This window comes from Stegostoma tigrinum, chromosome 44 (assembly GCF_030684315.1).
Source record: "Stegostoma tigrinum isolate sSteTig4 chromosome 44, sSteTig4.hap1, whole genome shotgun sequence".
In the NCBI taxonomy this organism is placed as follows: Eukaryota; Metazoa; Chordata; class Chondrichthyes; order Orectolobiformes; family Stegostomatidae; genus Stegostoma; species Stegostoma tigrinum.
The window spans coordinates 4,774,837-4,801,883 of NC_081397.1; the positions used below are offsets into that span (position 1 = coordinate 4,774,837).

Consider the following 27,047-nt stretch of genomic DNA (forward strand, 5'->3'; position numbering starts at 1 on the left):
TCAATAAACTATTTTAAATCAGTATCATGCAATAACCAGGATAGCAAGGACATATTTTACCTTTGGTGCTTCTTTTACCTGTTTGAAGTTTCTGTGCGTGACGTTTCAATGTGTAATTTTGTCGGAGAGTGGGTCTCATTCCAGCGACATTAACGCACAACATGCAGTTTCCAAGTTTGAGGCAGTAATATCTTTGATTGTTTGTCCAGACAAAAACAAACTTGACCATGGGCAGAACCTGATGCATTTGATTTAAGTAGCTGTAGTGGATTCATTTATTTATGTGTTATATTGGCATGGTCTGAGAATTCGATAGTTGGCAGGAAATAGCAAATGGTGTTAAGGATTTTTATTTTGGCTTGGCGAGGTAGATCGAATGGGGTTCAACAGAAGCGGTGCTGGGACCACAAACGTTTACAGTCTATGTTCATGATTTGGAGGAAGGGAACACTTCTTCCAAAATTTTAAATGCCAGTGGTAAAATCACATTGGAAAAAAAAATCAACTCAGTACATGAAATTGAAAACATTATCGTTGAATAAGTATGCTACCTGCAATATTCAAACAGAAAATCTTAAATAACTAAAAGTAACACACACATCAAATGTCCAGTTGAAAATATAAGAACTATCTGAGCAAAGCATTTTTATTTTCCAGCCAGACAGGCGAAGGGAATTCCATTGTGTAAAATGATGTGACATTAAGGCTCAGCTTCAAAGAGAATCGTTTAAAATGCATTTGCCTTGTCTGTGTGTTTTTCAGTTAATCAAAGAACTTGTTAAATAGAGATTTCATTACATTGCTCAGCTCTTCTCTGAATTTGTTCTGAGTTACTACATAAATACATGGGTTCAGGAAACAGCTCAACAACTTGAGGATATCTCCTGTTTCAGTTGCGACATATTGAGGGTTGTTGAAATCACCTCGGTAATAATTAGGGTTTGACAATCTAGTAATGACCAAACTCATAGAATGTGTCAACCAAAGTAATATGAAACTAATTGATACTGAGAACAATAAAATGATGGACTTCCTACGGTTTTCCATCTCTGAATTGCTATGATTCTCAATTCTGTGACCCTTAAGCCCAATGCGAATCCTATTTGCAACTAATATACGGTGGATGGTTAAAGAATTAAACACGAACATGAGGATGAATGGAAGCCAAGCAATCCAGGCACTGTAAAACCAGACAAATGCTATCCCTGGAGATGAACCTAAGAAATTTGAACTTGATCGGCAGCCCCACTGGATTTTGTTGATGATTTGCTCTGGCTCATATGCAAACAAAACCGGTATATTCTTTAACAAGATCAAGACTGAGATGACCGTTAATACCGTGGTTGCAGTTCTTTTGGTGCAATATTTTGCTTTAAACCTCTGGCAGCAGATCACCACAAATCTGTCAAATGTGAAGGAAACGGTGAACCAAACGGTTAAATCGAGACTCACGGTAATCATATATACAATGAACTTACACACTGGTGTGTGGGACAGGAAGGAAAATGGAAAGTGATAACTCAAAATACGATATACTATAATGCTGTTGATAGTGACTAATAGATCCGCTGTTGCCATGGCCACCATGTAAGCTGAGATGCATTTAGAAAGACCAGAATTTCTTCGTAAGAGAATAAAAACTGTTATCATGTTCACTGTAAGAGAGGCAAAGAAGGTAAGTAATAGTGCAATGCACGTTTGAAATAGAGGTGAAGGTACTTATTAAGAGCATTTGAACATATTGTGATTGATTTAAAAATAGAAAATTTACCCAAGTGTTTAATATGTTGCGTCAGTCATCATTCCATATAGTATAGCCAGCCTGTCTAAAAATCATCAATTTTCAATGCAGATGACACTTATAGTGGATCATTACTACAGGAGTAGTGTTTTCGGATAAAGTGAAACAAAAAGCAGTCAGTGTCCAGACACATTTCTTGATATTGTTCTGGCAACAATGACATGAGGAAATATACAATATGTAGCATTAACAAGGAGAAACTAAAATCTACTAAAAGCAAACAAGTGAGAATGACTTACCTGGAAGACAAGCAGCTGCGAGAAGTGGATAGTAAATCTCTTTCAACAGCAAAATTGCTGGTTTTCTCATTTATGAGAATGAATCACTTCTGTCTGTGTTGAAGGTCTCTGACAGTTGTATGACCAGGTTATGGAAAGCTAGTCTGTACTTATACACGCGTCAGATCTCCAGAGTATTAAATGTGTCAAATCATCACTCATATTAATGACAATCACTTCGATTTTTTGCATAATACACTGAATGAAATAGGATCTGACCCTGACGCCATACATTTAATTGATTGTCTCCCTTGTTGTTTGGTCTATGATGTCACGCGCATTCCTTAATTTCTGAAATTAGACAGTTGTCTTTTGTCTAAAATAAGCCTGACTCATGAATCGGTTTCAAAATTTTGTTTGCATTAATTCCTGTATCTACAGTGCTCTGCTCCACCGAGCTGCCAGTAGCTACAACTGGAACATATATGGGTGCTCACCACATTCTATCAATGATACAGTTTCTTAAATTGCATACTCGGTCACGATTACTGGGAAGGGAATTCTAACAGCTTGATTGCCATCTGTGAGATTCACTTTAGTTTTTTTTCTGCAGCCTTCGAAATTTCACATGCCCTCTGCCACAAACATATTCTAGACAACTGAGAAATCCTCTGGAGTTTATTTACAGGCCTAGGTATGGACACAGAGCTCTGAATAAATTTTATTTTTCTCCTAGAAAACAGAGCGGCATGCAACATCTTCAAACAAGCTATTAATGCAAAAGAATATCGAGGAGTATTCAGCATCACCACCAACAGTATGAACGTTGTAACAGAAAAACTAATTGTTCTCAAGGAAGATTTGCTTTCTGGTACTGATGATTTGCATCCTGAGATTATAAAATAAGTAGCTGCAGAGAGGGTAGCTACATTGGTTTTAATTTTATCAAAAATAAACTCTTGAATTCCGGAGACACACCAGAGGATCCTAAAACAACCAATGTGTCATCCTATTTAAAAAAAAGAACGAGGCAAAAAAGTTGTTAAATATAAGCTGATCAGCGAAACACCTCAACAGCAATGATTGAATGGGAGAGGAGACTCGATGGGCCAGATGACCCAGTTTCATCTCCAATGTCATTGTGCTCAAAATTCCTTCGACATTTTGAGAATGTCTGAACCACAATGGAAAAAAGGGAAACAATGGATGCATTGCATTTAGACTTTGAGTCAGCATTTCATAAGGGAGCTAACAAAAGGTTAAGACATTGGACACCACGGTGTTGAAAATTTTATGTGGTGCAGCTTGAGAATTTGGTATTTGGCAGGGAATAACGAATAGTTTTATGGAGTTGTTTTTTGTTTGGTGGTCTCTCTAGTAGGGTTCAAATGAATCAGTGCTGGGACCACAAACCTGTACAAAATCTATGTCAATGATTTAGAGGAAGGGAGCAAATGTGCTTTTGCCAAATATTCAGATGACACTCTCAAAGGTGAAAAGGCAAATTCTAAATGGGATACAATCAAAATACCGAGGTATTGATGGTTTAAGTAAGTGAGCAAAATTTTCCACAATGAAAACTTTTTAAAAAGTGGGAAAATGAGAAGTTGTTACTTTTCAAATGGAAATCAAGGAATCAAAACATTGTTTAGCTGAAGACCACATGACAAAGGTGCAGAAATTAGACCATTCATCCCATTAAGTCTGCTTTGTCAACCCCATTGTACTGCTTTCTCCCTGTAACCTTTAATCTCTTTCAAACTGCCTTCTGTGGTGTGAATTCCAACGATTTGCCACTGTCTAGCTGAAGAAGTTTCTCCTTATCTCTGACCTAAAATGCCTAACCTTTACTCTAAGGCTATGCCCTCCGGTCCTTGACTGTCCTAACATTGGAAATATTTTCCCAACGTTCACTCTGTCCAGGCCATTAATTACTCTGCAACTTTCAACCAGATGCCCCCTCATTTTGCTAAACTCCATTGAGCTGAGATCCAGAGTCCACAAAATTTCCTCATATAGATCATAGATCATAGAATGCTTTGGCCCATCAAGCCCACACTGACCTGTCCTCATTTCACCCACCTCATCTCCACATCCCTGAGCACAAAAGGCAATTTAGCTTGTTAAGCTTTACATTTCTGGAACCTCCAAATCCAGTGTATCCTTTCTGAGATATGGGGCCCAAAGCTGCTTAAAATATTACAAATGTGGCCTGGCCAAAATCTTCTAGAGCCGCAGAAGTAAATCTATGCTTTTGCATTCAATTTCGCTCAAAATAAGTGGCAACATTGCTTTTACCTTCCTAACTACTGACTCAACCTTCAAGCTTACCTTGAGAATATCCCAGGCAAGAACATTCAAGCCTCTGCACTTCAGACTTCTGAATGTTCTCCCCGTTTACAAAATGGTCCATGCTTCTATCCTTCTCACCATGTGCATGACCTCTCACTTTGCCATGTTGTACTCCATACCTCACACTTTCCCACGTTATACTCCACTTTGTACTCACTGTAGTTCATTATTTGAATGAGGAAAACCCACAGGAAGCTGTAACACAGAAATACTTAAACGTACTTGTGCATAAAACACAGACGTCAGTGAGGAGTTGCAAAAGGGAATCAGGAAATTGAGTTGAATTGTGGCCCATATTTCAAAGTGGTTGTTTCAGAAGAGTGTGGAACAAGTACAAGTGCTGGGATACTGTGCGCAGTTTCTGTCTCCTTGTTTAAAGAAATCTATCATTCCTTTGCAGGTTAACAAAGTGTGGAGCTGGATGAACACAGCAGGCCAAGCAGCATCTCAGGAGCACAATAGCTGATGTTTCGGACCCAGACCCTTCATCTCAGAGCGGGGTGGAGAGGGGGTTCTGAAATAAATAGGGAGAGAGGGTGGGGCGGACCGAAGATGGACAGAGGAGGAGATAGTTGGAGAGGAGAGTATAGGTGGGGAGGTGGGGACGGGATAGGTCAGTCTGGGGAGGATGGACAGGTCAATGAGGTGGGATGAGGTTAGTAGGTTGGAAATGGAGGTGCGCCTTGAGGTGGGAGGAGCGGACAGGTGAGACCAAGAACAGGTTAGGGAGACAGTGACGAGCTGGGCTGGTTTTGGGATGCAGTGAGGGAGGGGAGATTTTGAATCTTGTGAAGTTCACGTTGATAGCATTGGGCTTCAGCGTTCCCAAGCGGAATATGAGTTGCTGTTCCTGCATCCTTCGGGTGGCATCATTGTGGCACTGCAGGAGGCCCATGATGGGCATATCATCACAGGAATGGAAGGGGGAGTTAAAATTGTTCGCGACTGGGAGGTGCAGTTTTTTGTTGCGAACCGATCGGAGGTGTTCCGCAAAGTCGTCCTCAATCTCCGCTTCGTTTTCCCAATGTAGAGGAAGCCACGCCGGGTACAGTGGATACAATATACTACATTGGCAGATGTGCAGGGGAACATCTGCTTAATATGGAAAGTCATCTTGGAGCCTGAGATGGGGATGAGGGATAACTGCACCTCCCAGTCACGAACCATTTTAACTCCCCTTCCCAATCCTTAGATGACATGTCCATCCTGGGCCTCCTGCAGTGCCACAATGATGCCTGCCAAAGATTGCAGGAACAGCAACTTATATTCCGCTTGGGAACCCTGCAGCCCAATGGTATCAATGTGGATTTCACCAGCTTCAAAATCTCCGCCATCCCCCAACTCCATCCCAAAACCAGCCCAGTTCGTCCATGCCTCCCTAACCTTCTCTTCCTCTCACCTATCCACTCCTTCCACCTCAAGCCGCACCTCCATTTCCGACCTACCAACCTCATCCCGCCTCCTTGACTTGTCTGTACTCCCCGGACTGACCTATCCCCTCCCCACTTCCCCACCCATACTGTCCTCTTCACCTATCTTCTCCTCTGTCCATCTTCGGTCTGCCTCGCCCTCTCTCCCTATTTATTTCAGAACTCTCTCCACATCCCCCTCTCTGATGAAGGGTCGAGGCCCGAAACATCAGTTTTTGTGCTCCTGTGATGCTGCTTGGCCTGCTGTGTTCATCCAGCTTCACACTTTGTTATCTTGGATTCTCCAGCATCTGCCGTTCCAATTATCTCTGATTCCTTTACGGAATTCAGAGAATGTTCAGCTACACAATCCCGAGTGTGAGTGGATTGTAATATGAACAAAGGCTAAACAGGCTGGGAATCTACTGTTTGGAGTTTAGAATTATGAGAGGTGATCTAATTGAAACTTGAAGAATTCTGAATGGACTTGACCAGGTAAATGCTGAGAGAATGTCTACCCTCATTGGAGAGCCTACGATTAAAGGTTATGGTATCAGAATAAAGGATAGTTAATCTGAGACAGATATATTGTAGAATTTCTTCTCGCATGGGGATTGCTATCTTTGGAACTCCTTGCCAAAAGAGAGCTGTGGAGACAGAGTCCATGTGTATATTAAAGTCTGAGATGGGTAGATTCTTGATCAGTAGAGGTATCATGTGTTTCACGAAAAAGGCAGGCCTGTGGATGTGATGAATATTCGAGTGACTGTGTTCCTATTGGATGTCAGAACAGGCTCGAGAGGCAGTATGGTCTATTATTCATATTTCTTGTGGTCTTATGTCTTTAGTATGCACAGATCATAACATTCAAATCACTGTAGTAAATGTTTGGTCAATCTGTCCATTGCTGGACAGAGAATTATTTTTGTTTTTTTTTGCAGCATGCACTGTTTGACCCATATTTTATGGAGCATTCTGCAGTCATTATGATTTCAAAGAACACATTAGTGACTGTAATTAATTCTATGGGTTTCCTCGAGAACTCCACCTTTTACCACACTTCTCTTACCCATCAGTGTTGACTCTCCAGCTCCAATAAACATCTATTTCAGTGAACACTTTTGCCGTAAATATTTGTTTTCTGTTTAGGGGGTCTTAACTTCGATATTTTTCGAAAGATTGAATCAATTTCTAGTGTCTATTTCACGCAAAATAATTAACGTTTTTCTCAGCTTGTCCCATACTTAAAGATTGGAAGCATATTAAATCAGGGTTCCTACAACCCGACCTTGTCCTGCCATATCAATTAGTGTCAAAAGTAATGTCATCTGAGAAGACAGATGCAGCTTTCCAGAAGAAAAGATGTGCACATCTTCTGTCCTAGTTATTGAAAACAAAAGAAAATGGTGTTCTGTTTCTATTTCTCAATCCTGAGATTGGCTTTCCTTTCCTACTACTTCCATGAATTGTATTTGTGAATCATCAGATCCTCCTGTAACATTGTGCCATTCAGTCCTGACAGTTTGTTTTAATCCGTGCTGCCAAAATGCATCACTTCATACTTCAACACATTTAAACTGCATCTACCCTACGGTCGGCAATTTTTTTCTTTCCATTTCCACTTCCTTGAATGCAATTAACTGTCCTCCTGAAGATTTACAACGTTTGCACTGTGTGGAACCTATTAAAATATTCCCTATTGATGGCCGTGTGAATTTGGCTGGCAAGATCTGAGAGCTTGGGAGAGAGTGGAGACTGAACCCAATATTGGAGCAATATTTATTCACCAGAAACTCTGCGCTGAATCGTGATTGAGGGGGGTTTGATTCAGACAAATGCTCCATTTGGTTTCAGTCATGTCTGAGCTGATATAAAGAATTATCACTCCTGATTGACATGCACAGTTAAAGATTTTTTTTTGCACTCACCATCAACATATATCAAATAATTATCCCAGCCCCTATGGAGCATTGCCATCGACTCTTCTCCAGTCTGAACAACAAACATCATCAGCACAGCTTGATTTCTGACTCTTCAACAGTTTTCTCTTCAGGTTGCTGCTGTACTTTCACTTCCAACAGCTTAACCTTTACTCAAGAGTCAACATGTCACATTTTATCAAAAACCCTTTTGAAACTTTCTTCATATGACATTCATCTGATCTTCATCAGCCCTCTCCGAAATATATGGGGTGATCTGATTAATTGTATGGGATACAGAAAATCAGAGAACGAGGAAATCTGGCATCCCATTCTGTGCCTTCATGTACTATTTAATCCGATTTCCACAATTTTCAGCTGCCAGGAGGATGACTCTGTTCCATAAAATCACAAGAAATCAGAGCAGGAATATACCATTTGGTCACTTGAGTCTGCTGTGTCAGTCGATTGGATCGCAGCTGATCTGACCTTCTTCACTTCAGCATTTATACCCTTTCCCCTTATCTCTTGGTGCTGTTCATGGACAAACTGAATATGATTGAAGCACATTAGCAGCTATGTCATTATGGGATTTGAGCAGTTTCCATGTGAAATAAGGTGGCATCCTGGAAATGTGTAAAACAATTCTTAGTCCACAGATACAGACTTGTGTGCATTTCTGTATCGTACATCATTGTACGGTGTGATAGCACTGGGCGCCTTTGGAGACCATGTATCACGGCCGTGTCTGGGCTTTATTCATGTGGAGGGATCAATGTTCGAGGTTTGTTTTTCAATGGACCCGAGTTTACAGGGGAAGTGATTGAGAAGTACAAGATCCTGTGTGGCATACTGGATGGAACTTTTCCAATTGGTGAAGAGATCAGTAACTGAGGTAAGGATTAGGATGATGATGCAGTTAAGGTGAGGGGCAGGAGGTCTATGGGACATGTGAGTAAAAAGAGTCACCCAGTTGATGCTGGGAATCATGAAGTCATATAATTTAAGAAGAATTTAGATGGGTACTTACGATGACAATGCATACAAAGCATGGGACCAAATACTAGAAAATGGAGTTCAAATACGTTAGTGGTTTGCCTTTGACTGGTGGAGACTCGATGGACCGGAGTGCCTTTTCCTGTGCTTTTGACGTTTCGGGTCAGGAACCTTCTTCAGAAATCAGCACTCAGCATATACCAGAGGAATAGTTCCTGAAGGCTGACTGGAATTCAAGTCTTGTTACTCCGAGTGAAGATTTTACACATTGCACCATGTGATGATCAATGCAAAGTTGCCAAAAATAAAGAGTTGTTTTCGAGACATTTCCGACAATATCTTTCTCTGCTCCTGAGAATAAATTCCGATCAAAAACGCAACAAAACGCCCTCCATAGTTGCTGTTAATTCAAACACAGTGGTGTTTATTCAGTATAAAATGTTGGCAGCTTGGCCTGCTTGCACAACCTCATCATGTGCCACAGAAGCTGTAAACTCCCTAAACAACAACAAGAACAAAGTTGCTGGAAAAGCTCAGCAAGTCTGGCAGAATCTGTGAAGGTAAAACACAGAGTTAACATTATGGGTTCAGTGAAATTTCCTCAGAACTGATGGTGCCTAGAAATGTCAGTTCAGTTGCAGATAAAAGGGAAGGGGAGGGAGTAAATGACAGGATAGACCCTAAAGAGAGAGAAGAGCACTTGGATAGACAAAGAATTGATAATGATCAGGCTGTGAGGAAGAAGAGTTGGTTATAGGGAATATTAGTGGCTAACAACAGGTGGTGAGCAATGGCAGGCTTTGTGAAAACTAGGCCCAGTGCGTGGGATAGAGGGCTCAGACATGGGAGAGTTTAGGCCTTAAATGATTGAACTCAATATTGAGACCGGAGAGCTTCTGGGTGCCCAAATGGAAAACGAGGTGTTGGTCTTCCAGCTTGCATTGAGCTTCCCTGGAACACTGCAGAAAGCGAGAGATATAGATGTTGACCAGGGAACAAGATGGTGTGTTAAAGTGGCAGGCAACAGGTAGCTCTGCATCATTTTTGGAAGTAGAACACAGATATTCCGCAAATTGCTCACTCAATCCATGATTTGTTTCCCTGAAGTAGAGGAGACTACGTGATGAGCAGCGAATGCAGTAGATTAGATTCTGGAGAGAGCAGGTGAAGTGATTCTTCAACGAGAAGGTATATTGAAGCTCTTGGATACTGGGGAACGAGGAGGTAAATGGGCATGTATTGCCCCTTCACTGGCTGCAGGGGAAGGTGCTGTAGGGCTGCACGAGGTGTTAGGGCTGAAGGAAGTGTGGACAAGGGTATCCCAGAGGTAACAGTCCCAGCAGAAGGCAAACAAGGGAACATAGAACATAGAACAATACAGCGTAGAACAGGCCCTTCGGCCCTCGATGTTGCACTGACCTGTGAACTAATCTAAGCCCCTCCCCCTACCGTATCCCATCATTATCCATATGGAAGGGAGAGGAACGTGTGTCTGGTGATAGCACCTTGCTGGAGGTGGTGAAAATTGTGTCTGATGAACTTCTGCATGTGGATGCTGGTGGGGTGGTAGGTAAGGACAATGGGAACCCTGTTGCTGTTGTGGCACAGACGAGAAGGCGTGAGGGCGGAAGTACGGGAGATCGGTTGGAACTAGTTGAGGGTCCTGTCAACAATGGATCTGGGGAATCCTCAGTTGAAGAAGAAGGTGAGCATTTCAGAAGCTCACTTGTTGAATTTGGTGTCATCTAAAAATTTCCAATGCAGACAGACGAGCTGAGAGAATGGGATGAAGTCTTTACAGGAAGTGGGGTGTGAGGATGTATAGTCCAGGAAGCTGTGGGAGTCAGTGGGTTTGAAGTTGATAATAGTGGCCGGTCTATCCTCAGAAATGGAAGAAGAAGTGACAAGGAAGGTAAGGGAGGAGTCAGAGATAGACCAGGTAAAGTGAGGGCAGGGTGGAAATTGAAGGCAAAATTGAAGGAGGGAAGCAGCACCGGTGATATCATTGGTGTATTGGAGCAAGAGTTGTGGGTGCGGGCTGGAGTAGGACTGGGACAAGGAATGTTCCACGTACCTCATGAAGAGACAGGCATAACTAAGCCCCATGCAAAGAGACCTATGGCCGCCCATCTTACCCGAATAAAATAAGGTGCGCTAAAAAGAGAAGTGTGGAGGGCGAGGATGAGATCGACCAAGCAGAGGAGGGTGGTGGTGAGTGAGGATTTTTCAGGTCTTTGCTCCAGGGAGAAGCCCTAAGACCGTCCTGATAGGGAATGGGCATGTAAAGGGGTTGCAAGTTCATAGGAAAGAGAAGGTGGCTGGAACCAGCTCGCATGTGTGGGGCTGGAGCCTATCAGCTTGGAAGCAGAGCAGGGAGATCTCCAGATGAAACAAGATCCGTTGCAGGAGCAAATACAATTGCTTTTGTGCCCTGGTGTGGCCATGTTCCAGAGGAAGTTAGGAGGAGGAGAGCTGGTGCTCAGCCTCTGCAACAGACTCCAACAGCACCACTCTTTTTGGCAGGCTTACTGACAAAGTCAGGTTTAGATCTTCGTGCATGGAGTGCGGGAGATTGGTCGGAATTGGTTGAGGATCCTGTCAACAATGAATCTGAGGAATCCTCAGTTGAGGAAGAAGGTGAACATTTCAGAAGCTCCCTTGTTGAATTTGGCGTCATCTGAACATTTCCAGATCTGAGGGAGATATGTTGGATTTGGTGAGGGGCGCAGAGAAATTCAGGTGACGAATATCACATTGGCAGTTCTCAATGAACAAATTGAGTGCACCTCCATCTCCACTTTCCCGAATTTTGGGTGCAATATGACTCCAAACTCTTCTTCTGCTGTCTTTGCTATTTACGACTCCTGTATTTTTATATGTCCCCTCTTAATGTCCTGTACTTTAATGAAAACATTCCTCCGGCTCCTCAATCTCTCCTCCAATCTGAAACTTGACTGCCCAGGCAACAGTTTGGTATTTTTCGTTTGCGCCCTCCTCAGTGCTCCCACATTCATCCTATAATGTGTAAAACATCTTTCCTCCCTTGTCCTGAAGAAGGAGGTGCTGAGTTACTTCCTTGAAACTCTGCAGTCTGTATCTTGCAGGTAGACAGACAATAATGCTCAGGAGGGAATACTCGGCTATTAACAGCAGTGGTGAAGAGGCAATCCATTTCCAAGTAAGGATGGTGAGCTTCTTGAAGGGGAGCATGTTCCCATGCATCTGCCGCACTTGTTATTAAATCTGGAAGTGAGCGTGGGCTTGGACGCTCTGCTTGAGGATCAGCGATGAATTTCTGTGGTCTGTCTCATAGGTAATACACATTGCTTCGACAGAGCAGCAGTGATGCAGGGGGGGATCAATTCATATGTAATTGCTGAGAAGGTAATTGAAAAGTAGATATCTGGAATCTATTTTCCATTATGCACGTGGAGAATGCATTCCTATATGTTAGGATATGCTTTACAAAGGAGGAGAAGATTGCATTGAAAGGATAAGTGTATGTCTTGGATATTTAGCTACCTCACTGCCTCACATGCTAAATTACCTGTAGTGTTCAGGGGTGTGTGGGTGAGAGGGGGATGGGTCTGGGTGGGATGCTGCAAGGGACAGTGTGGACTTGTTAGGCCGAAGGGCCTGTTTCCACACTGTAGGGAATCTAATCTCATCTAGTCTAATCTAATCTCATCTCATCTAATCTAATCACTCTGTGAGTGACAGAAATGGGGCAAAAGTGAAACCCGCAGGTGGTAAAGGAAATAAGACCTGACTGAAGATAGTAAAGATAGTTTAACACCGTGGGTGAAGGAACCTGATAATTGAGAACGAGGAGAAAAGAAAATGTCAGCTGTTTTCACTGCAATAAATTGTGAAGTTGTAGTATTGATGATTCAGAAAAAACACTGGTAAGATGGATAAAAGATAAGGATACAGACTAATAATCTTTGCGAAAGGCTTTTTCCCAGGTTGTAGGTCTTAATTATGCGGGGACACATGCTCATGGGAGAATATGAGTATTTGAAGGGAATAGTGGGATACGCTTCCTGTTAGCAAAGATGCTTTTATCCTGGAGGGGCAACATGTGTCAGCTCAGGCTTGGAGTGCCGAAAGGCCTGTTCATTGACTGGATTGTTCTTTGTTCATTGAAAGAACAGTGGAACCTAAATATCTGCAACAGAATGCATCAATAAAGTGTTCAATTTCTTTTAAAAAATTACAATGATGCTGACTCATGTATGTAGGCAGAGCAGGTAAAGACACCAAAATTTTAAGAGAAGGAGGAACAAGCCAATCTTTGACAGTGAAAAAAGAAGATATATGTAATTGATGAGGAATACTTCGAGAAAAGAAAAGGTAATATGTGATATTTGCACTAAGAAGGGCAATGCTCCACGAAATAAATTGAGGTTAGAATGTTCTGTCGAAGGTGGTGAAGTGGTGGTCAGAGTAATAGAGAAATTCTCGGTTCCAGGACTACAATTTATGTTTTGTAATGATATAGCTGGATCATGGTTGGGAGTAATACCTCGGGTGGTTGAAAAGCTGGTAGAAAACCAAGCAACCGAGGTATTACAGGAAGTGTATTCTGGTTTGCTTCTCACAATGTAGTAAGACGGTCACAAAGTTTCAGGAGGAGAAAACAAATAATACAGGTAAAGAAGTTAAATTATCAGAGATGATGTTTGATCAAGTAGTTCAGAAAAAAATAAAAAAACAACAAAAATGGAACAGATGAAGGACAAAGTCCTTATTTCGAGCTCAGAGAAATTAATTGCAACAGTGAGAGGAGAAACAAAAGCAAATGTATTGAAAAGCAGACACAAGAGAGGAATTGAAGCATATCGCAGAATATTACTGTCTTTAAAAAAAGTGACGTCTGCATGAGGAAATGGAGACCATCAAATATTCAGGCAGATGAGAACTGGACAGCAGCTCATTGATTTGTATTTCTGGGGTGTGTGTGCGTGCGTGCGTGCGTGCGTGTGCGTGTGTGTGTGTGTGTGTGTGTGCGCGCGCGTGCGCGCCCCTGTGTTGTGGTTCCAGGAATGAGGTGTTGCAGATAACACATGAATTAACAGGAGGCAACAAAATGTGAGGCTGGATGACCACGGGAGGCCAAGCAGCATCTCAGGAGCACAAAAGCTGACGTTTCGGGCCTAGACCCTTCATCAGAGAGGGGGATGGGGTGAGGGTTCTGGAATCAATCGGGAGAGAGGGGGAGGCGGACCAAAGATGGAGACAAAAGAAGATAGGTGGAGAGAGTATAGGTGGGGAGGTAGGGAGGGGATTGGTCAATCCAGGGAAGACGGACATGTCAAGGAGGTGGGATGAAGTTAGTAGGTAGATGGGGGTGCGGCTTGGGGTGGGAGGAAGGGATGGGTGAGAGGAAGAACAGGTTAGGGAGGTGGAGACAGGTTGGACTGGTTTTGGGATGCAGTGGGTGGAGGGGAAGAGCTGGGCTGGTTGTGTGGTGCAGTGGGGGGAGGGGATGAACTGGGCTGGTTTCGGGATGCAGTTGGGGAAGGGGAGATTTTGAAACTGGTGAAGTCCACATTGATACCATTAGGCTGCAGGGTTCCCAGGCGGAACATGAGCTGCTGTTCCTGCAACCTTCGGGTGGCATCATTGTGGCACTGCAGGAGGCCCATGATGGATATGTCATCGAAAGAATGGGAGGGGGAGTGGAAATGGTTTGCGACTGGGAGGTGCAGTTGTTTGTTGCGAACTGAGCAGAGGTGTTCCGCAAAGCGGTCTCCAAGCCTCCGCTTGGTTTCCCCAATGTAGAGGAAACCACACCGGGTACAGTGGATGCAGTATACCACATTGGCAGATGTGCAGGTGAACCTCTGCTTAATGTGGAATGTCATCTTGGGGCCTGGGATAGGGGTGAGGGGGGAGGTGTGGGGGCAAGTGTAGCATTTCCTGCGGTTGCAGGGGAAGGTGCCGGGTGTGGTGGGGTTGGAGGGCAGTGTGGAGCGAACAAGGGAGTCACGGAGAGAGTGGTCTCTCCGGAAAGCCCACAGGGGAGGGGATGGAAAAATGTCTTTGGTGGTGGGGTCGAATTGTAGATGGCGGAAGTGTCGGAGGACACAATTCCTCCTCCTGGACACCACCCCCAGGCCTCCTACCCTCCCTCGACCTCTTCATCTCTAACTGCCGTCGAGACATTAACCACAGGAATAAGCCCACCACCCTTAATACCATTCCTGATCATGACGCACCTTTTCCAAGGTTTTCAATTGATTGACAGGATCCATACCGAAAACTAAAATGGTGGATTTCACCATTTGTTGATCACAATGTATGGGAACTAGATTTCTGAATGCTGTATCGTGGTTATGGGATTGTAGATTTTTTTTAACTAGATACAGACACATACAATCAGATCGAGGGGAAAAAAATTATGTCAAAGGTGTTCAAGGAAGTTATGGATAGCTTTGGAATGAAGCAGTTCAAATCCACTGACCGACATCCAGAATTACAAGGAGCATTAGAAGGTCATATTGAACACTAAAGATCACAGTGATGGCTTATATTCAAGGGAACCCAGAGAACTGGGATAAATGAATTCCATTTGTACATTCTGCAATTGGGGCTGCTCCAAATTTGGTCCGTTTGAATCAGTTTTTAAGCAAGAGTTGAGAGGTTAACTGACAATATTTGGACCATGTGTCAAATTTCAGGGTATGATTAAGTAGAACGAGTGAATTGTCTCGACAACATTTACAAGTGGCAAAGCATATGAGGAAACAGGAGGCAGTTTGAGTGGCCTTGTTTTTTTCTTTATCAGAGCTATACAAGCAACCAAGATGGGTGTGTATAGTTCTCACAGAACAGCAATTCTAGGCTGTTTTTGAGATCTTTTTTAGGCTCAGTGGAAGATGCTTGAATTTGGTCGAGGTATAATCTATTCCCCCCTCACTTGATTACAGCTGGAAGCTGGGGTTTCTCTTGTTATTGTGGGCATTGCATGTGGAAAAACCTGATTTCTGATTTCCTTTTTTTTGCCAAGGTATACATTTATGAATTGTTAGTACATTAGGACAATTGAACATAGTGATCACTGTATGTATCCTTCTGTTATCTTTTACAATACAGTTATGCTATTCTTCTTTCTTCAGTTGTATACTAACTAGAGTGTAAGCTGCTCAATTGCCTCCAACTTGCTTCCAAACAAATCTGCCTCATTGCGTGGCCTGTACAACACTGACAATTACTTGACAAAGAATGCAGCAACATCAATCTGTCAGATTGTTCGCCGCCAGTCTCCTGTCGGGAACATCACGGGAAGTGTCCTCAAAAGTAATGTGACTTTTCAACTTCTCCCATCCTGGCAGCGATGCTCTATTCCTGCAGAATCAAAAGAGGCAAATATGCTAGAATGATCAAATACTGCCCTACTTAGCCTGAGAATTGATGAGCCAGATCAGGGGATGTGTCTGAGATGACTGAATACACGTGAACCTGAGTGAGCAGAACTGTATAACTATGATATCTAAGGTTTCAAATACATCTGAAATTCGTCAGAGCCAGCCAGAAAATCTTAGAACTGTCAGGGCTGGAAGAAAAGATGATTGCAGTTGATGGAAGTTAAAATTGTTAGTCACGTCTTCTCAGTTCAAGTATTCCTCAGCCACATGTGTTTGGCCTAATCATACTCAACTGATGGATCACATTCGTTGTAAACTTGGAATGATCTCATTTGTCCATTTCACCTGAGGGCATTCAAATATTGTCCGATATTAATGACACCTCGGATCTTAATATACAATAACAATGTATAAGCTTTTTAAATGAGTTGTTTCACCGAGACACGAGGGTGCTGCAGATAACAAGGTGTAGATGAACACAGCAGAACAAACAGCATCAGAGGAGCAGGAAGGCTGATGTTTTGGGCCTAGACCCTTCTTCAGAAAATTATTCTTCAGACTTTCTGAAGACGGTTCTAGGCCCGAAACATCAGCCATCCTGCTCCTCTGATCCTGCTTGGCCTGTTGTGTTCATCCAGCTCTACACCGTGTTACCTCAGATTCTCCAGCATCTGCAGTTCCTACTGTCATTAAAGTGCTGCAATTATGCACAAGGAAACCCAGGTTGCTGTGCAAATCAGAGTTGAGTGATATCATGACATTCGCAAAGCACATTTCTATTTATATCGTCTTGCCAGGATGAAACATTTTCTTGTATTAAGACAAGTTGTATGCATTTACGGAGTGCCTCCTCATTTATTGAAGCTACCACCTGCCTTTGTAATTTGCTTATGTCCTCCTGTCTGAAATTTGTTCCATTACCATCGGAGGCGTGCAATGAATCTTTATAAATCAGAGTGAAAGATTGTTTCGATACAACATTTTTTTTTACATTCAGTAGCCGGTATGGGTAGTATTCATAATACGCAAGGATACATTTGAGCCAGGAGAAGAGGAAATGAAGAAATATAAAACTATGGATCAGAAACACAAAAATCTCATCACAAGGGTGGAAATAAAAGTTTAATCTATTTTTCATCTCTTTCCAACCCATTGCATCCCCACAGTGCTGAAAACAGCCATTTGGACCATCACATTTCCACTGACCCTCTGAAGACCATTGCCCGCAGTCTCAGGCTCCCAACGTCCCCTCAATTCACCTAACTAGTACATCTCTGTATAATGCTGGGTAGTTTATCCCCCTGTGCTGTGAGACAGCAGTCTAACCTCTGAACCACCGTGCCACCCCTCAACCATGTACTCATTCACAGAGAAAATATAACTCCAATACAATTATTGCACCCATACGTAACCAACTTGCACTGTTTTCTATTCTTAAATTTTAAAAAAATCTTCGTTTCTGAGTCAATTGATATGAAGCTCACAATTCTAATGGTCTGCAATTTCTCACTACTGGGTCATTGCGACTGTTGGTAGGATTGCTGGGGAATTCAGGGCAATCTTTACTCATGCTGTTGAAGAGGGATGAAGCTAACATGGGAAGGAGGTGGGATCCGGAGAGAAGTGTCTGCAGCAGAGCTGCACTTGAAGTACTAGAAGTAACGATAAGTGAGTCAGGAAGACAGATAAAGTATAGCCAATAAAAGTAAAATAGCGATTGAGATTGTCAAGGCTAAATGATACATTCAGTGCTCGGTGTTGGAGTTGGGACGTGATGTTGTGCTTGCACAAGACGTTGCTGGAACAAGTTCTTGAATATTGTGTGCAGTTCTGTTCACTGACTAAAGAAAGGACATTATTAATCTGTAGAGGATCCAGAGAAAATTTACAAGGATGTTACTGGAACTGGAGAGTTTGAGTTAAAAGTAAAAGGTGGATAGTCTGGGGCATTTTTCTCTGGAGTATAAGATGTTGAGTAAAGGCCTTACAGCATTTATAGAACAATGAGAGACATCCATCGGTAAAATAACAAAGATCATTTCCCTACTGTAGGGGGAGGGGTGGGGTTCAAAACGAAAGGGATTTTGTCTTTTTTTTTCAGGTGATAGTCAAAAGATTTGAAAAGGACCAGCTCAGCAACATCTTTTTTTCACACAGAGAATGGTTCTTATGTGGAATGAACTGCCACAGGAAATGCTAGATGCAGGAACAGTTACAATATTTATAAGGCATTTGCATAGATACATGAAAACCAAGGGTTTAGAGGGATATTGGCCATCTGCAGGCAAGTGAGACTAGTTTAGTCTTAAAAACTTGGTCACCATGGGGGATAACAAGGTGTGGAGCTGGAAGAACACAGCAGGCCAAGCAACATCATAGGAGCAGGGTGAGTTGGACCGAAGGGTTTGTTTCTGGGCTGTTTGACTCCATGGCGCTCTGTGACTCTGAGTCTATTTTATTGCACCCAGTCTGAGCCTGAAACATCAGCTTTTTTGCTGCTGAGATGTTGCTTGGCCTGCTGTGTTCATCCAGCTTCACGCTTTGTTATTTTGAAAAACAAGGCAGATGAGTTGATTACACAAGAGAGCACATGGGAATATGTTCTATCACTCAGATGCGGTCAAGGTAGGAGAAGGATTTACAGATCAATATTGTAGAATATAAGGGTCCCAGGCAAAGCAAAGAACAGATGGCACCACATTTTTGAGCAGTTTATCACTTTGGGCAATTAGAAAGGATGACATCCTGGAGATTTCCTCAAATAAACCCACATGGGCAGAGCTAAGAAAAATGTCAGAATAAAAGAACAATTCTTCAACGGAAAATCCTGGTCTTGTTCGTTTTCCATTTTGTTTTTGAAAGCAGTTTAAATGGTTGGAGTTTAATATCGGCTCCTGACTCATCTGGGTGAAATAGAGGAGCAGATGCAGAGGCAAATTTCAGAGTGTAAAAATCATCTGCACGATAGTGGTGATTTCAATTTCCCAACATTCATTGAAGTAATCAAATTATAAGTAATTTAGAGGGAGGGAATTCTGAAACACATCCAGGACAGTTTAGTTTCTAACCTTGCGTGTGATAGGCCTTACAAGGGAGGTGGCGATTCTGGACTTAAATTTAGGTGATGATGTCATGCATTTGGTCAAAGTATCAGTGCGGAAGAATTTTGCAGAGAGCAAGTTAACTCAGTTAAATGCAAGACATTTATGGAGGAGGAATGGGATGGTCTGAAGTCAAAGTCTGAATCAGGAGCAAAGCCAGGTATGATATGACGAGAACAGACAGCGACAAAACAGTTATTTTTTTAGAAAAACCTGCGTCAGATAGACAGTGGGACGCATTCAGGAATTAAATAGGAAGAGACCAAGGCCAGTGTGTTGGAGACAGTAAGTACTACAGGTATGAGAAACCGGTGATCAGGATCTTCAAGACACAGCTTCCATTAGCCAAATTAGGTATTTTTTCAATCCTACTTCTTGAGTGTTGATACTTAATTCCTCTCATATTCAGCAGCATTAAAGGTTTCTTGAAGAAAGTACAAGCTGCTTTGTGTTCTCTGGAAGAAACACATAAGCTAATTCAGTACTCTGTGTTCATACCCAGGCCCTCAGAGGAACAGATTTCCAGCGGGTCTCGAAAGTGCCAATGTCTGGAAGGATGGCATTCACCAAGGCAACTTGGTGAAGTTAAGTAAAATTAGGTTGGATGCGGAAAACACCGCCAAGATGGCAATCAATCCGTTAGAGTTCCCTCATCCATCATTCCTGAATAAGGATGTAATTTCAGAAAGTGGACAACTGTTAGAACGTGAGGAGCTCCCATACACAAGACGGATGTAGCTGTTGGCAATTAGGTGGAGTAGAGTAGTTCATGAGATTTGTGACAAACGATAAAAAGCAAAACTGATTCACCAGGCAGGATTGTTCAGTACAAAGCACAACTGTCTAAATTCAGAAATAAGGTAAGATGCATGGCATCAGGATCCAGTGAATAGAGAAGACAATGAAAGTCTATGATGCCGGGTCAGACCTTATTTTAGTTAGTGCATTGTGCAAAACAAAAATTAAATTATCCTGCCTAATTATCAGAAGTAATCATTTGACATAATTACCTCTCTGGAGGTCTGATGCACGTATTAATACAGATTACCTTTCCTTAACCTAATCATACATCAGTCACAAACCTTCAGAACCGACAGAAATCATGTTTCCTCAGAAATGGTGAAACCACTGATTTTGCTGTTGAAAGAGATTTATTATCCACTTCTTGCAGCTTTTTGTCTTCCTGGTGAGCCATCCAACCTACTTGTAGTTTTTTTTTATAATTTCTCTTTGTGAACGCTACGCATTGTCTGTTTCCCAATCTCAGTGTTACCAGAACAACATGAAGAATATTGTCTGGTCAGTTTGTGTTTTTTTTTTCCCTTTTTCCGAGAAATACTGCTGTTGTAAGAAACATAATGAGCCTTACCTCAATTGTTGGTAAAGTGTTGGAAAACGATTTAAGGGATAGGATTTACAATCATCTAGAAAAGAATAAATTTATTAGAGATAGTCGGCACGGTTTTGTGAAGGGAAGGTCGTGCCTCACAAACCTTACTGAGTTCTTTGAGAAGGTGACCAGACAGGTAGATGAGAGTAAACCGGTTGATGTGGTGTATATGGATTTTAGCAAGGCCTTCAAGAAGGTTTCCCACAACAGGCTATTGTACAAAATGCGGAGGAGCGGAATTGTGGGTGATTTGGCAGTTTTGATCAGAAATTGACTTGCTGAAAGAAGGCAGAGGGTCATAGTTAATGGGAAACGTTCATCCTGGAGATCAGTTACTTGTGGTGTACCACAAGGTTTGGTGTTGGGTCCACTGCTGTTTGTCATTTTTATAAATGACCTGGATGAGGGCGTAGAAGGATGGGTTAGTAAATTTGCAGACGACACTAAGGTCGGTGGAGTTGTGGATTGTGACGAAGGATGCTGTAGGTTGCAGAGAGACACAGATAAGCTACAGAGCTGGGTTGAGAGGTGGCAAATGGAGTTTAATGCAGACAAGTGTGAGGTGATGCACTTTGGTAGGAGTAACCGGAAGGCAAAGTACAGGGGTAACGGTAAGATTCTTAGTAGTGTAGATGAGCAGAGAGATCTTGGTGTCCATATACACCGATCCTTGAAAGTTTCCACCCAGGTTGACAGGGCTGTTAAGAAGGCATACAGTGTTTTAGCTTTTATTAATAGAGGTATCGAGTTCCGGAACCAAGAGGTTATGGTGAAGCTGTGCAAAACTCTGGTGCGGCCGCACTTGGAGTATTGTGTACAGTTCTGGTCACCGCATTATAAGAAGGATGTGGAAGCTTTGGAAAGGGTGCAGAGGAGATTTACTAGCATGTTACCTGGAATGGAGGGAAGGTCTTATGAGGAAAGGCTGAGGGACTTGAGGCTGTTTTCATTAGAGGGAAGAAAGTTGAGAGCTGACTTAATTGAAACATATAAAATAATCAGAGGGTTAGATAAGGTGGATAGGGAGAGCCTTTTTCCTAGGATGGTGACGGCCAGCATGAGGCCGCATAGCTTTAAATTGAGGGGTGAAAGATATAGGACAGATGTCAGAGGTAGTTTCTTTACTCAGAGAGTAGTAAGGGAATGGAACACTGTGCCTGCAACGGTAGTAGATTCTCCAACTTTAGGTACATTTAAGTCATCATTGGAAAAGCATATGGACATACATGGAATAGTGTAGGTTAGATGGGCTTGAGATCGGTATGACAGGTCGGCACAACATCGAGGGCCAAAGGGCCTGTACAGTGCTGTAATGTTCTATGTTCTATGTTCTATGTTCTATAATATTCCGTAAGTATCCTCTGCAAACATTTTTATTGATTGTCTGACAGTCTGACAGTACCATTTGGAATGATGACTGCAGTAGCATATTAAATGTTTGGTACATTTCTACCTTTGTAAATTACTCAGGATGTATTCAAATGTTTTTGTAAGTATCTTCACCTCTATTTCAATTATGCATTGCAATTTAACTGACCTTCTCTGTCTCGTTTTCAGCGAACCTGGTGACTGTTTTAATTATCTTACGAGGAAACTGTGGCCTTTCCAGATGCATCTCTGCTTACATGTTGGCGATGGCAACTTCGGATTTATTGGTTGTTATCAACTATAGTATAGTATATCGTATTTTGATTTATTATTTACCATTTTCTTTCCTGTCCCACACTCCTGTGTGCAAGCTCATTACATATATGATTGCCACGAGTCTCGATTTAACTGTTTGGTTCACCGTTTCATTCACGTTTGACAGATTTGTTGTGATCTGCTGCCCAGCAGTTTAAAACAATATATTGTACCAAAAGGACGGCGACCACAGTGCTAGTAACCATTTCAGTCTTGATCTTGTTAAAGAATATCCCAGTTTTGTTTGCATGTGTGCCAGAGCAAATCATTGACAAAATTCAATGGGGCTGCAAATCCAGTGTAACTTTCTTTACTTCAACTCCAGGGATCGCGTTTGTCTGGTTTTACAGTGTCTGGATTGCTCGGCTTCCATTTCTCCTCATTTTTTTGTTTAATTCTTTCACCATCCACCGTATAGTATTGGCAAATAGAACTCGCGTTGGACTCCAGGGTCACAGAAATGAGAATCAAAGAAATTCAGAGTTGGAGAATCGGAGAAAGTCTATCATTTTATTGTTCTCGGTATCAGTCCGTTTCATAATGCTTTGGTTGACATATTCCACGAGTTTGGTCATTACCAGACTGTCAAACCTTAATTATTACCGAGGTGATTTCAACAACCCTGAATATATCGCAATTGAAATAGGAAATATACTCAAGTTGTTGAGTTGTTTCCTGAACCCATGCATTTATGCAGTCACCCAGAACAAATTCAGAGAAGAGCTTAAGACTGTGGTGAACTCTCCATGGAAACAAATTCTCAGATTAGTTGAAAAACATGGTCATGAAATAAATCTAATTTAGGTGAAATTCTTTATGACTGAGACTTAATTTCACATCGTTTTCCACAAAGGAATTTCCTTCATCCCCCGAGCTGCAAAAAAATGCTTTATACAAACATATCTGATATTTTCCATTGGACATTTTATGCGTGTGTTACTTTCTGTTATTTATGGCCTTTTGTTTAAATTTTGCAGAGAGCATTTCCATTTTAAGGTAACATGTTCAAAATCAGGGACTAATTTTAAAAGAAGAGGCTTTAGCAATGGCGTTTAATATGAAAATAAATGATCCTGTTAGAGATACTGAGATCAAATGTGCCAGTTTATAACCGTGGTCACGTTTATGACTGTCTAGAAACCAATCAAAAACTATGGCTGGTTCAAACTTGGAAACTGCAAGTTGTGTGTCAATATTGCACGAAAGGGATCTGAGTCGCCGACAAAATTACACATTGAAACGTCATACACGAACCTTCAAGAAAGGTAAAACAAACTGCAAAGAACATGTCCTTTTCTTGCTAAGAGGCAGCAAGAATTGCAGGTGCTGGAGTTAGAGACAACAGTGTGGAGCTGGAGGAACACAGCAGGGCAGGCAGCAGCAGAGGCCCAGGGAAGTTAATGCTTCGGGTTGGGACAGTTCTTCAGAACTTTCTTGGAATCCTGGTTGCTGTATGATGCTGAATAAAAGTTAGTTCATTGAACAGTCACAGCCAACAACATTTGTACATTCTGCTGAAGCGCACACTGCTGTGGTGGCTAGAACATTCATTTATGGCTGCACTTACGAACCGTAGATTCAAGAAATATCTCAAATAGGAGTGATCGGATCACGGCAATACGTTTTTTTCTTGCTTTCTCCCAAAACCCTTTCATCACTGCAGCCCTCAGAAATGTTTACATCTACTTCATGAATGTATTCAAAGTTTTGAATTCAACTGCTTTCTGCACTGGAAACTCCACAGTCGCTGTTTGAAAACACTGTCATCATCTAAGTCCCATATATCCTACCCAAAGTTGTAAGCCTGTGATCCATCATTCCAGTTCGCAGTCACATGGCTGAAAAACTCACCAGCTTGTTCTGTTCTCACCCAGAAAACCAAACATTCATCTCTCCATCCTAACATTTCGATTTGATTCAGCAGGAGGACTTTTGAGTCAGGTCCTAACCAAAATATTTAATGCCCACACATTGTTGCTCCACTGAAATTATCGTGTGCCATCTTATTTAACGGTTGGTGTTCTTGTAGAAACACCAAATGCGCTAATGCAGGGACTCGTGTTGGAGAAAGGCAATTGGGGTTGCTTACACACGTTTTCATGCAGATACATTGTCAGTGCACGCCTTCTCTCAGTTGATTAGAGCAGGATCACGTGTCTACACCACGGAGTCATGGAATCATACCACACAGAAACAGCATCTTCTGTCCAACCAGTCCATGTCGAACATAATCAAAACCTAAACTAGTCCCAGAGATAATGGGAACTGCAGATGCTGGAGAATCCAAGACAACAAAATGTGAGGCTGGATGAACACAGCAGGCCAAGCAGCATCTGAGATGCTGCTTGGCCTGCTGTGTTCATCCAGCCTCACATTTTGTTGTCTAAACTAGTCCCACCTGTCTGTTAGTTGCCTGTTTTCCTCCAAAAAATTATTTTTCAAGTAATTATCTAAATGCCTTTTAAACCTTCATTGAACAGATGTAGCCGACAATATCTGTAAATTATCCTAAAGAACACATAGAATATGATGCCAAAAACATCCAGTGATGAGAGCGCTTATGAACTGCAGTTTCATGGAAACATCTAATGTAGGACTGATCAGATCAGCGCAGTACTACTTTTCCGCATTCGCCCCACGCCCATTCATCCCATTAGCCCTCAGAAATACACACAACTACTTCTTGAACGCATTCAATGTTTTGACCTCAATTTCTTTCTGTCCCAGTGAACTCAACATGAGCTGTTTTAAACCTCCCTCATCATCTCAGCCCTAAACGTCCCAGCTGATGTATTAGACAGTGAACCATAGTTCCAATTCACAGAAACATGATCAGCTTGTTATGTCCTCACCCCTTGTTGCAGACAGAAAGTGATAGTGCTGCCTTCTTTTACAGCTGCCATTCACATTATCTATGCTCCTCATCATTTTATAAGCCTCTGTAAGGTCACCTTTCAGCCTTCCACACTCCAGCGAAAAAGATTTCCAGCCGATCCGGTCTCTCATAACAGCTCAAAAATTCCATTCCCCGCAGCATTCTCATTAATTTCAAACCTCTCCAGCTTGATAATGTCCTTCCTTTAACTGGGCACGGTAAACTGTTCTCCAGGAAAGGCCTCATCAAACCCTATCCAACCCCATGGTAACGTCCCAACTCCTTTACTCAATGGTCTCAGCAACGAAGGCAAGACTGCTAAATGCATTCCCAAGCAACTTCTTATGTGATGCAAACTGCAAGGAATTAAGTCCCTGACTGCTTAAGAGTCTTTGTTCTACACTACCCAAAGCCCAACTTTTAATGACATTTTCCTCGCCTTTTTTTGTACAAATCTTGTGTGGACACCAATGAAACTCATTCTGCGACTCTTCAGAAATTTGACATAATTAATCAATCTTTGGAATCTTAACAAATCTTCTTCAATGTCCACAGAAACTGCAATCAGGATGTCATCCCCAAACTCACAAACCGTTCCTCTTATACACTAACTAAAATCATTCAAATAAACGACAAACAAAAGTGGTCCGTCACCGATCTGTTTGCTACACTGCTGGACATCGGTCCGCAGTCCAAAAATGAAACTGTCCACAATTCTAAATACGTTATCACTCACTGAGTAAAATTCTGAACACATCATACTTTGGGATAGTTCATAATGCTCCTACTAAAAATGGCAAGTTACATGTATTATCATCTCTCAAGCTAATCTTTCTTCCAGAAAATATATGATTCCAATGAGGGTTTGGGTACACTCTACCATACTGTTTCTTTCAATTATGAGGTTACTTTGAAAGAAGTGGGAGATGCCCAGAGTGAAAGGCCCAAAGGGTGTTGGGTTTTGGTGTCCTATAAAAAATGAAAGGATCTAATCGTGTTGCAGCATGTCATCTCATTGATCACTGATTACTGCGGGGGTTTAAATTTGTAAAAAAATGCTAACATGGGAGAAAGAATAGAAGAACCAAGAGAAGCACAGTGTTCAGAATGCACATTGAAGTGCAGACAAGAATTTCTGCAGTGATAAATGTTTCCTCTTATCAATGTTTCGGTTTCAGGAAAAAAAAACTTTTGCTCCAAAAAGCGGAGGTAGCAAAGGAGAAATGGTGATCCGATTTTATGCGTGGTGGCCCTACTGCCACTGACTAAAACGTTCAGACAATTAATTGACACAGAGAAATAATATCACACTGAGAATTATGGGACTACATTATATGCTCACGTCAATAAGCATTTTGTGGATGGGGAGGAGGGGGCGGGGAAATTTAACATCGTGAGGATCTTGTACCATCAGCTCTTCGCAAATATCTCCGGAACGCAGTCTTCATCGAGTTGTGCTAATCAGACAAATGGAAGTCAGAACATTATAAGTGAAGGAAGACCCAGGGAAGAGTTATCTCACAAAACAATTAGCACACAAGATACAGGAATGGAAGTGGGATTGTTTGGCACATCCAGTTTCCTCCATTAATCGATCATGGCTGATATGTTTCTCTATTCCATTAGTCTACCTTCTCCTGGTAAGGCCTGAATCATTTGCTGGTCTGCAAATTAACATAATCTACCTTTACTTTAAAAGAAATCTCACAGATACTCAAACACTGAAATGTTTAATGCAACTCTTACTGCACAGAGCAAACGAAATGAGGCCTCTCAAGTCAGCAAGTTAAGCCTGACCACGCAATTTGGCTCTGGCGAAGTTGAATTCTACAACAAGATTCTGACCTCGGAGTTTATGGTGTGAAACTTTATGGTTTATGATAATGATCCCTTCAAAATTCCGTCCACTTTTCTGATGTCTCCAGATGGGACA

At 42.0% G+C, this 27,047-nt stretch overlaps 2 protein-coding genes across 4 annotated transcripts in view; both read right to left on the bottom strand.

Annotated features, from left to right (window-relative positions):
• Positions 1-27,047, bottom strand: part of LOC132207092 (uncharacterized) — a 180,613-nt gene that overhangs the window by 128,044 nt on the left and 25,522 nt on the right. The window lies entirely within an intron of this gene.
• LOC132207292 (probable G-protein coupled receptor 139) lies at positions 634-2,148 on the bottom strand. 2 transcript variants are annotated; one of them, XR_009443422.1, is made up of 2 exons: positions 2,041-2,148; positions 634-1,402 (listed from the first exon to the last, which is right to left on the bottom strand). XR_009443422.1 is itself a non-coding variant. In XM_059642491.1 (2 exons), exons 1-2 carry the CDS (start codon positions 2,108-2,110, stop codon positions 763-765), a joined length of 963 nt encoding a protein of 320 aa, XP_059498474.1. In that variant the 5' UTR covers positions 2,111-2,138; the 3' UTR covers positions 634-762. The 2 variants fall into 2 exon arrangements, 1 of the variants encoding a protein (XP_059498474.1); XM_059642491.1 differs by having other exon boundaries at positions 634-1,655; positions 2,041-2,138.

Excerpts from the sequence above, each read along its gene's own strand:
- LOC132207292 (XM_059642491.1), bottom strand. The coding sequence starts at position 2,110 with ATGAGAAAACCAGCAATTTTGCTGTTGAAAGAGATTTACTATCCACTT. Across the intron at positions 1,656-2,040 it reads CGCAGCTGCTTGTCTTCCAG|TGAACATGATAACAGTTTTT; the intron begins GTAAGTCATTCT and ends CCTCTCTTACAG.